This window comes from Populus alba, chromosome 19 (assembly GCF_005239225.2).
Source record: "Populus alba chromosome 19, ASM523922v2, whole genome shotgun sequence".
NCBI classification, from domain to species: domain Eukaryota; kingdom Viridiplantae; phylum Streptophyta; class Magnoliopsida; order Malpighiales; family Salicaceae; genus Populus; species Populus alba.
The window spans coordinates 9,504,583-9,516,856 of record NC_133302.1 but is presented as its reverse complement, the minus strand read 5'-3'; the positions used below and the strand labels follow the sequence as shown (position 1 = coordinate 9,516,856).

The 12,274-nt window shown below is 28.7% G+C and overlaps 1 protein-coding gene across 1 annotated transcript; it reads left to right on the top strand.

Annotated features, from left to right (window-relative positions):
• The first annotated feature begins 6,301 nt into the window (after nucleotides 1-6,301).
• Nucleotides 6,302-10,097, top strand: LOC118056738 (ADP-glucose phosphorylase). Its single transcript, XM_035069060.2, has 3 exons — nucleotides 6,302-6,877; nucleotides 8,353-8,643; nucleotides 9,517-10,097. The coding sequence occupies exons 1-3, from the start codon at nucleotides 6,389-6,391 to the stop codon at nucleotides 9,781-9,783; spliced, it is 1,047 nt and encodes a 348-aa protein (XP_034924951.1). The 5' UTR covers nucleotides 6,302-6,388; the 3' UTR covers nucleotides 9,784-10,097.
• The last annotated feature ends 2,177 nt before the right edge of the window (nucleotides 10,098-12,274 follow it).

The following is a 12,274-nucleotide window of genomic DNA, read 5'->3' as shown; positions in this document are numbered from 1 at the left end:
ACGGTGTACAGATGTATGCATACGGTGTACAGGGGGAGAAAAAGGAAGTTTTGTTTTTATTCGCATGGGTACCAGTGGTCAAAACACATCGCACGTTATTAGTGCTGTTCTTCGGACTGTCTGGTAAGCATAGCCAACTCCTCTTGCTTTTTGTTTATTTCAATTAATTTTTAAAATGTTTTTATTTTAATATATTAAAATAATATATTTTTTAATTTATTTTTACAACTATTATATCAAAAAAATCTAAAAAATATATATAAAAAAATAATTTAAAGTTAAAAAATAAAAATAATATAATTTTTTAAAAAAAAACTTTTAAAACACAAAAACAAATAAATTATATATATATTTTTAATTTTTCATAATCGTTATTTTCATCGCTTCATATTTAACATGTCTAGATTTCTTAATGGATTTCTTTTAACACTTTAACTTATAATCTAGATTTTATATTTGAAAATTTTTTATTTTTTTCTTTACTTCAAATTAATTGTTTTTTTATTTTTTTTAGATTATTTTGATGCATAGATATCAAAAATAATTTTTAAAAAATAAAAAAAATATTTTATATATTTCTAAATAAAAAATATTTTATAAAACAGCTGCGACCTCACTCCCAAACAGGTATTATTAGAAAACAAAAAGTTTTTCTTAACTATTATAATTGTGGTTGCCAATTAAAGTTTGATTATATATATATATATATATATATATATATATATATATAAAATTGCAATTCTAAATGGCTCCACCAACTCCTTCTCCAAAAATATCATCAAGCTTTTGTTTGGCAATCTATTTTTAAATTGTTTGAAAAAATATTATTTTTTAATTAGAAAATAATCTTAAAAATCACTTTCATCGTAATACCAATCATACAATTAAATATAATTTCATTCACCAATGAAAAAATATCCAAGCATTGGTGGGGGGAAAAAGTCAAAAAAGAGATTATTTTTCTCTTGGTAATTAACCACCTTCCATTTTCCATCCCTCGGTCGGTCAAAATTACTGAATATAAATTTGTAACCTAATCTGATACATGAACAGCAATTTAACTTGTGAGGTGGGGAATTCATCCACCCTCTCCCCCTAATTTACATGTTTCTTTACGCTTAATAAATAAATAAATAAATAAATAAAAAGTGGCTAATTTTCAACCAGAAACACGAGTCGGTAGGAGAACTGGGTGACACGGAGGTGGGATGAGGAGTCGTCTCGCCAATACCCTTTGAAAACCAAGCCATGTTTATAATAATTAAAGCTATCACCATCTACCTTTCTACAAATACATGTTTACAGCATGGCTTTTTTAAAAAAAAAAAAAAATTTAAAAAAAAAATTATTATGGATTACAAAATTATCATGACCCGCGAAGAAAAGAAGATGAATTCGAAGAAATTATATAAAATAATTAATAAAAAACAGCAAACTAGATGTTTTATTCTCACTAAATATCCTAAGCAAATTTTTTATTATAAAAATATGCATATTGCATTCATATACAATTAGTCATAAAACAATTAATAACATTACCATAAAAATATATAATCTTATTAAAATGAAAAAGGAAAAATAAGTAATAGATAAAAAAAAGGTAATAGGCTCTGATTCCTTTTTTAAAAATAGGTCAAATGTTGCTAGGCTAGCACATTTGATCTAAAAGAAAAAATCTCAGGCTGGGTCTAAAAGCCAAGATGCTTGTTTATCTCTATTTTTTAAAATAAATATTTCATCCATTTGTTTTAAAATACAACAAATAACATATTTTTTGATTGGACAAATAACATGTAGTCTACCTGTTTGTTTTCTAGCCACCTTGAATATTAGGGTTTAAATCTTTTATGCCTAAAACTCAAGATTTCAACATGCTTGGATAGAAAATAAAAACTCTAAAAGACATCACATAAAATTTAATAAACTCATATTGACCTTAAAACATCCTATAATTACTTTAAAAACAAAACAGATCAAGCCATATTTTAAAAAAACTTCACAGGCTCCATCTACTTTTTTTTTTAATGTGTTTAAATAATAAAACTACATGTATTAAACTCTTTTCTCTAAGATGAAAACAAATCCATTAACACCAAGATTGATATTTTTTATGGTCAAAATGTGGTTGGTCAAACTATGGCCATCAAATTGTTTCCTTCTTCCTCCCTATTTCCAATGACTTTATCTCTTGTCTCTTAGTAGCCAAGGACTAGAACGTGAAAAAATAAAGTTTAGTATCAAAATGTAAAATCTTAAAATATTATTAACCAAATATGCAAAAAATAAAACTCCAAGGACTAAACTAAAGTTTTTCACACCTTTTTAACAGTAAAAATAATAAAAAAAAGTTATTTTTTAAAATTTTAATCCTTATTATTTTGATTTTTTCAGCCACCACAATAATCAAGAGGGTTTTTTTTTATAAAAAAAATAATCTATTTTCATATAAAACAAATAAAAAAACACAATAAAAACCTTGAGAAATGACATACCAACTCTAAAACACCTAAAAAACAATCAAATAAATAAAAATTAACCGAATTAAAAAAAAATAAACCTAAGCCCAATCTACTTTCTTATACTTTTTTAGAGAAAAAAATCATCATCATTAAACTCTCCTCATCAAATGTGACCGCTATTTGACAATAAAAACAACGAGTTTGATCGCTAAAAAGGGATAATTCATTAACTTTCTCTCTCATTTGTTCTTTTCAAATGCCTTATCTCTTCGCTCTTGCAACACAATAACTTGGAATATTAAAAAAATAAATTTTCAAATCAAAATTAAAATTGCAAAAACTAAAAAGATTCCATAATAAGAAAAAAGAAAGTAGGTGGACTAAGAAGACTTATAATAAAATATTTTCTTAAAATTTTTAAATATGCTTAATATTATCAAATAATAAATTATACTTAGTAATTTCTTGGAATTTGGACCTCTTAAAGAAACACTCATTATTTAGAAAAACTCTCTCACTCTTTTAAAATATAAAAAAGAAAAGAAAAGAGAAGGCACGCCTTAGTAAAGGAATTGACACAAAAGCCTTACGCAAGTCCACGAAAAAGAAGAAGAAATATTTGAACTCTCAATGAGACTTTATATTCTTGTTTTCTTCTCTCTTTTTACACACACGGGGCTATTCAAAGCCCACACATGAATAAATGTCATCATCAATTCTAAAAAGAAGAAGAAAAAAGCAGCATAAAGATATTTATAATAAAAACTCAACAACACTGATATTAAAATAAGACCATTACTCGTAGAAAAAATGGTTTAAAATTTTAAAATTTTTGATATTTTTTTTCTTTTTAGGTGTTAATGGCACCCTGAATAATCTAATTATCCCAAAGTTTTTTGAGTTTTCTATGTATTAAAAAGACAAAATTATCATTTTCTATTAACTATTTTTTTATTTATTATTAACATAAGTGTCCAGAACAGCTTGCGTGCACCTCAACTAATCTCACGGGCCCTAAAGTTAATGACCACGTAAGTCTACAGTGATCCTGAGATTTATGAAACTCAAATTAATAATCTTTAGAAAACAAACCTAGAACCGGATTAATTAACTACTTTGTTCATCATGCCTGGATGATGTTTTTAATATAAGAACAAAACCTAATTCCCCACTTAATATTACAAACACACCTCTTATTTTATTTTTTAAATCCTTATATTTTTCATCTACTTAATATTACAAGCACAACTGTTTCTCTTATTTTATTTTTTAAATTCCCACATTATTTATTTAATTTTATTTTTTGATGTATTTTAAAAGTACATTTCACTTGCAAAAACATTAAAATAATATTTTTTTTAGTATTTTTAAATAGTTTTAATGTGCTAATGTTAAAAATAAAAAAATATAAAAAATTATTTTGAAGTATTTTCAAGCGATAAACACCCTATATCACCATAGTCTTCAATCATTTATTTAATTTTTAAATGGAAATTCAATAAAAGAAAAAAAACTTGAACAAATAAAAAAGGACAGTTTTGTTTTCTTAGGTTAAAAAAAGGAGCTGTCCATCATATGATATAAAAAATAGAAGTTTATAAAATAACTTTGTTTTTTCTTTTGTAACACTATTTTTATTTCATCATATAATATAAAAAATAGAAGTTTGTAAAATCAAACACTTGTCCAATGTCGAGTATTTTATATGAAACCTCAATAACCTCATTGAAATCAAACTAAAATGAATTACGACGCTTATCCCCTTATCAACCCAAGGGAACCCGTGTTTCGAGTCATAAACTCCATTTGATTTACATTTTTTTAAAACTATTTTTTACTTAATTACTATAATAAAATAGATATTTGTGAAATTAAACACCAACCAAATTTCAAGACGTTTGCTTAAGACCACGATAAATCTATAAAATAAAAATAAAATAAATTATAAAAACCAATTAAAAAGTAATTAAATACTGAAGGATGAAATTAAAAAAAAAATCAATAAAAACTTAATCTTGAGTGATGAAATAAACAAACAAATAAATAACTAAAATCAGATGAAAGAAGCTGGGCATGCATGCTAGTCCAGATGGCTCAGTGCACATGGGCCTTTTAAAAAATATAGCAAGCAATGTATTTTACATGTTGATGTTTAGAATTCGGTCATTATTGTGGTGACTGGAAAATCAAGAAGTTTTTTTTTTAAATCTATTTTCATATAAAACAAATAAAAAACACAATAAAAACCTCAAGAAATAACATACCAACCCTAAAACACCTAAAAAACAATCAAATAAATAAAATAAACTGAATTAAAAAAAAATTAAACCCAAGCCCAATCTACTTTGTTATGCTTTTTTAGATTAAAAAATCATCATCGATGAACTCTTTTCATCAAATGGGATCATTTGACAATAAAAATGACAAGTTTGGTCGCTTAAAAGTGATCATTCACTAAATTGCTCTCTTAGTCGTTCTTTTCAAATGCCTTATATCTTTGCTCTTGGAACATAATGATTGGAATATTAAAAAAATAAATTTTCAAATCAAAATTAAAATTGCAAAAACTAAAGAGATTCTAGAATAAAAAAGAAAGAAAGTAGGTGGACTAAAAAAACTTATAATAAAATATTTTTTTAAAATTTTTAAATATGCTTAATATTATCAAATAATAAATCATACGTAGTAATTTCTCACAATCTGGACCTTTTAAAGAAACACTCATTATTTAGAAAAACTCTCTTACTCTTTTAAAAAATAAAAAATAAAAGAAAAGAGAAGGCACGCATTAGTATTGGAATTGACACAAAAGCCTTATGCAAGTCCACGAAAAAAAAAAAAAAATATTTAAACTCTCAAATAGAGTTTCTGTTCTTGTTTTCTTCTCTCTCTTTCACACACACGGCTATTCAAAGCCCACACATGAATAAAAAGTTCTTATATTCAAACTATCATCATCAATTCTAAAAAGAAGAAAAAAAGCAGCACAAAGATATTTATAAAAAAAACTCAACAACACTGATATTAAAACAAGATCATAACTCGTATAAAAAAATTGTCTAAAATTTTAAAACCTTTGATATATTTTTTTTTCTTTTTAGGTGTTACTAGCACTTGAATAATCTAATTATCCCAAAGTTTTTTGAGTTTTTTATATATTAAAAAGACAAAATCATCCTTTTCTATTAACTACTTTGTATTTTTTTTATTAATACAAGTGTCAAGGACAGCTTGTGCGCAACTCAACTAATTTCACGGACTCTAAAGTTAACGACCACGTAAGTATCGAGTAGCCCTAAAATTTATAAGACTCAAACTAATAAGAAGTAAACTTAAAACCTAATTAGATAACTACTTTATTCATGTGGATGATCTTCTTATTATAAAAACAAAACCCAATTCCCCACTTAATATTACAAACAAAACTCTTATTTTATTTTTTAAATCCTTATATTTTTCATCTACTTAATATTACAAGCACAACTGTTTCTCTTATTTTATTTTTTAAATTCCCACATTTTTTATTTAATTTTTATTTTTGATGTATTTTAAAAGTACGTTTCATTTGCAAAAACATTAAAATAATATATTTTTAATATTTTTAAATAGTTTTGATGTGGTATTGTTAAAATTAAAAAAGTTATTTTGAAGTATTTTCAAGCGATAAAGAACTGTATCACCATAGTCTTCAATCATTTATTTAATTTTTAAATGGAAATTCAATAAGAGAAAAAAATTGAAACAAATAAAAAAGGACAGTTTTGTTTTCTTAGGTTAAAAAAAGGAGCTGTCCATCAACACAAATGATTCGAAGTGATAAAATTAAAAGAACGAGGATGAAACTGATTTTCATGCGACACATAGGTGGTTTACCACTCTCCCATGAAAACCAAAGCAACAGACATTTCTAAACCAGCACCCGGAAAGAAATGTCATCACAAGGTCAAAATACGGGTCGGAGGCCCGAGCTCAGGCACGACCCGGTAACAAACCGATGGGTCATTTTCTCACCCGCCCGTGCCAAAAGACCCACTGATCTCAAATCCAAATCCCCTCAAAACTCTAACCCCAACGACAACTCCTCATGCCCTTTCTGCATCGGAAACGAGCACGAGTGCGCACCCGAAATCTTCCGGGTCCCGTCTGACCCGTCGGACCCGAATTGGAAACTCCGGGTCATTGAGAATCTCTACCCCGCCCTGAACAGGAATCTCGAGGGCCCGTGTGATGAAAAGCAGGATATGGGTGTTCCGGGTCTGGCCATGGGCGGTTTTGGGTTTCACGATGTGGTGATAGAGAACCCGGTTCATTCGGTCCATCTTTGTGACATGGAGGCGAGAGATATTGGGCAAGTTTTGCTTGCTTATAAGAAGAGGATTCAGCAGATTGCTACTGTTGAATCCATTAAATACGTGCAGGTTTGCTCTTTTTTTTTTTGCAGTACTTTTCTTTTTAGTGAATTTGTGTGTGTGTGTGTTTTTTTTTTTGTCACGGGTTTTTTATTTAATTCATAAATATAGATTTCTTCTGGGCCATTTGTTCAAGGACGAGTAGATTCTTCATGTTTTTTCTGTATTTTTGGTAATGAATCTTGAATTTGTAGCAAAACAAATTAAGCTGTTTTTTTTTTTATTTCTTTTTTAATAATGTACTGTTGATATTAGCTTAAAGATGACGTTTTTTTTAGGCTTTGAATGATGATGATGATGATGATGATTTAGCCTAGATGGCACACAATGTTCTGTGAACTTGTGATTCTATTGCTCCTTGAATGGGTAACGGGCGGGTATATTTTTGTTCATTCATTTTGCAAAATTATATTTCATTGTCAATGCTTTGGAAAGACAGGCTTGGAGTCTGTACTCGTGAAACAATGGTTTATATCTTTAGCCTTTAGGAAATTCAGAGTTTTTCTTCATGTTCTACGAATATATAGCGAGTCTGATGGTTGAGTTTGTTGTTTTTTCATGCTTGTATTCTTTCACTTGTTCGTGTTTTTGTTTAATGGTTCTGTTAATATGTCTATGATTATGTAACCTAGCCCACCATATATTCATTAGCTGTTGTGATGTATTTTTCCTGCAAAATTCTCTCTTTTTTTAATTTTTTGCGTAACTGAAAATTTAGAATGCTGATTATTCTATTATTCAGGCTTCTTTGAACCCATAAAATCTGTGTGCATGCGCATCCTCACAGTATTGCTTACCTTTCAATTAAGGTGTGATTTGACTTGTCTAGCTTTTGCACTATTAGCAACCTGAACCCAAAACGGTCTTGACTTCATTGCTAAGGTGTTCAAGAACCGTGTTGCATCTTCTAGAACATCGATGAGTCATCAACATGTTGGTTTTATTGGTTAATGATTGTCAAGATATGAGCTTATTTTATTTTAGCTTATTTGAACATGTTTTATTTGTTCTTAATTTTTCATTTAGTTAATAATTTATTTTATTTTATCATTTTTCAGCAATGGGATTTTAGTTAATTCCATTAATGTGGATTTATGAAATTGGATTTCGTTCAAGTGTGTGTGGATATTTATGTTCCTGGGAGTTTTGAATTAATGAAAACATGTAGCTTTGCTTTTTGTAGTTGGATTTGGAGAATTTTAGTTTAAAATGTTTGCGCTTATTGTTTTGGGGTATTTCACTAGTAATTAGGATTGTTTCACTGTCATGGAAATTTTCTGTTCTGCCTTGTGTCCTCATTTCTGCATAAAGAAAAAGGAGGCTGCATTTAAAGTTAAACCCAAGAGATTTGCATGCACATGTATGTGTTTTTGTGCAATCTCATCTGCTTTGCTTTCCTGTCATGTTAAACTGCATCTGAACTTGTTTCTCTGTTGCATTGATATGCAATTGAACTGACAATGGTCTTTGTTTTACACTTTAAGGTGTTCAAGAATCATGGCGCATCTGCTGGAGCATCGATGAGTCATTCACATAGCCAGATACTGGCTCTTCCCATTATTCCTTCATCAGTCTCTGCTCGATTTGAGGGCATGAATGAGTACTTTGAAAAGACAGGAAAATGCAGTCTATGTGAAGTTCAAGCAAAAGAACTTTTGATTGATGAATCGACTCATTTTATCTCCATTGTTCCTTTTGCTGCCACATTCCCTTTTGAGATATGGATTATTCCCAGGGCTCACTCCTCTCATTTCCATGAATTTGATTGTGAGAAGGTAATTTTCAGTTATTGGTTCTATCCTTTATTTTGCACAGGTTTTCAAATACAACCACGTATTGTTGTCCCCCCCCCCCCCTTTTTTTGGTCTGACAGTGACATTATTGGAATTTTAATAATTAATTTCATCCCTTTGTATAGAGGAAAAGGGTGTGAAAATAGTCATTAAGACACCATGATATACATTTATGATCCTTGGGTTATTTTGTTAGTTACTTTAAATTTAAATCACAACAAAAAACGAGGGTAGTATTTCTTGATTTTGTTGAACCCAGAATTCGTTTCTAAATGTTTGTGGCTTGAGCTTGGGGAAGTTATTGTCCCGTACCAGTTTAGCCCTTAAATCTTAAAATTTGAAAAGAATAGCAAGGAATCATATGTAGAATGAGTACGTTTGAAAGGTGTGTTTGGATCTTCTTCATTTTTTATAATTATTTGGTATAATTTTGCAAAAGAAAATATTGTTGTCTTTTCTTTTCAAAAATAAAAAGAACTATGTTGGTACAGAGACAATTGTAAAGTTAATAAGGAGGCTTTATACTTATTTGGGAAAAGTAAGGTGCCATATGATGGAATAACTAAAAGTAAATTAATAATATGGTTGTGTATTTAAGGATGCTACCTTGCTAGGTGAGGCTTAATATAGTGATTATGATAAAGCAATGGACTGTAATAAGGCATGTAGAGTTTTCTCTCCACCTTTTTTCTCTGTGAAGTATAAGATGCACATTTTATTCATGTAGTTCGTATAACCTGTAAACAATGTGATGTTTTGAGCCTTAGACAAAGGCTTTCCTGTAATTGTCTTCGCACATGGTAGGGTTCATTTCCGTGATTGTCATTTTATCGTGATTTATGTGGAATTCTGCAGATGGTTGATCTCGGTGGATTGCTGAAGCTCATGCTTAGGAAGATGTCTCTACAACTGAACAACCCACCATTTAACTTCATGATCCAGACCTCTCCCCTTCAGGTTAAAGAATCAGAATTATTCTATGCTCACTGGTTTTTACAGATAATACCTCAGTTGAGCGTGGTCGGGGGGTTTGAAATTGGAACCGGTTGCTACATAAATCCTGTTTTCCCCGAGGATGCTGCAAAGGTTATGAGGGAAGTTAATCTGCCAGTGGAGGGTTGAACTGATCACATTCATACCAGTAACACAACTTAGATTTACATGAGAAGCTGAAAAAGAAGGGTAATAAGGAGAAGATAGTCTCATCAATAGGAACTGTTTTCTTTTTATGTTGTGTTTGTGCAAGGAAAGTAGAGGCATATTCATTTGGAGTGTGCGGCAAAAGCTCTCATGTGTCCCGCATGGCTAATGCTTTCCTTTTTTCGGCTAGTGCATCATGCTGTTGTTTATAACTTAATAATGCAAGACAGAGAGAAAGTCAAGAGAGCCAACACCTTTGAATGACAGGAGATCAAATCTACTCGAACAGTTTGACATGACGGTATCCAATGCTTTCTAAATTCCAACCCTTTTTCTCTTTAATCGCTGCATGATTAAAGTTTTAAATGATGGGTCAAAATTCCTTTGGAGGGAGATGTCAAAATTTCTTGGTGTTAACTAAACACCAAGAAAGAAAGTAAAAGACCAATGAAGAAGCCATCCTAATCTCTTTGCTAGCACGAATAAACTTTGGAGCTACGCATGCCCGGTAAGGGCATGCTTTTTCTCCAAATCCTATGATGTGCTTTTTGCTTAAATCATTTTATGTTTTTTGCCCATAAATATTGTCGAGTGTGGTATCTTGAGAGCATGTTGATTGTATTGCTCGTATAATTTGTTCATCAATGATATAAATCATGGGACTTCATCTAAAAAAATTGATCTTTTAAGCTAAGTTGATTTTTTGTTGAATAAATAGTCTGTTTGGAAAATTTATTTAATTGAATAAATAATTATAGTTTTATTGAATAAATAATTATATGTAAAATTTAGTAGGCTGTTTGGAAAAAAATCAATGGCCATTTTGAAAATAGAAATAATATTTTAATAAATAAATTTATTAAACACAATTGAGTAAATATCTTATGTTATAAAATTAAATATTTTGATATATATTTGTTTCTTGATTTTTTTAAATTTTGTTTTATTTATCATTTGTGTTTTTTTTTTCTCTCCATTTACTAATGAATATAGTTTTCAATTTATTTAATTGTATGTATATATTTTTTTTATTTTCACTTATAATTTCTTTAACTATAAAAACATGTTGACATTTTTTTTTGTATATTTTTTTGTTGAAACTAAAATAACTAGTCCTCAACAAATCAGGGTCAAATATGGACTTGCAATTGTGTACGATTCCTAAAGTAATCCAATATAAAAATAAAATAAAAATAAAAGCTCGTGTTTTTCTATTCCAATTTTAGTTGAATTTTTGAACCATACATCAAGACAAGTCTTTCTTTTCAGACGATTTTAAAAGTAGATCTCCTACATTGAAGAGAAATCGGAGAAAAATCTAATGAGTCTTTTTCAATGCTAATCTCTCTAATGTTAATAAGAAAAACATGAAACCAGGGGTGTTTAAAAAAAAAACCAGTTTATCTATAATATTTATATTATTTAATATGATATAACTCATCAAAATCAAATAATATAGATATTATAAATAATAATAAGTTAAAGAACCTAATAAATATATATCACGAGTTAGGTGTGGATTGAGATTCTTGAAACCTGTTCATCTAACCCAACCCGTATAATCCAAAGTATGCATACCTCGAGTTCTTGGTATAAATAATAATTTTTTTCTCTCTCTCTCTTTTTTTTTTCCTTTCTCGCCTTTACACACACAATCTCTTTTTATTCTCTTAATCTCTTTCGCTTCTCTCTATTCCTCACTTTTATGGAAATTATAGTTATTTTTTTTGAAGTTTAATATGATGAAGTGATAATAAATTTTACAATTCCAATCTTTTCTATTTGGTAACCAAGGAATCATTAGAAAATAAATAAAAATTTCAAGAATCCAGATTGAACTTTTGTTTTTTTAGTTTAATCATAAACCCAAAAGCACTTTATAGTCTCTTCCTACTAGTTTGTCTTTGTATCATATTGCATCCTAACTATTTGATAAAATGATTGAATATGATTTTTGTTTTGTTTTGATTTTATGTAGAAATTATGATAGTTTTTATGTTATCCCTAATATATACGTTCTAGCAATCTTAGGTAGTTTTGTTTTGATTTTATGTATAAATTGTGATAGTTTTTATGTTGTCCCTAATATATACATTCTAGCAATCTTATGTAGTTCCAACAATTGCATCTAGATATTTTTTCAGGATTGTCAATGAATAGAAGAGTTAATATGCTTAACCCGCGTATATCTATAATATCTATAAAATATTTAGTTAAACTTGATACATCCAACTTACTCGAGCTAAAAAAAATAAAATTAAATGGATTAGGTTTATATTTTGTAAAACCTCAAAAGTTAGATTGGATATAATTATAAATTAAAACCCGATCTACTATATCTATGAATATCCATATTCAAAATTCATTTAGAAGCAGGGGCTAGGCCCAAAACTTTGAAACATATTCTTAGCTTTCAATGTGTATTACAATTGTGTTTATTTTTTTTTTTCATTTTGTTCATCAAACCCTTTTT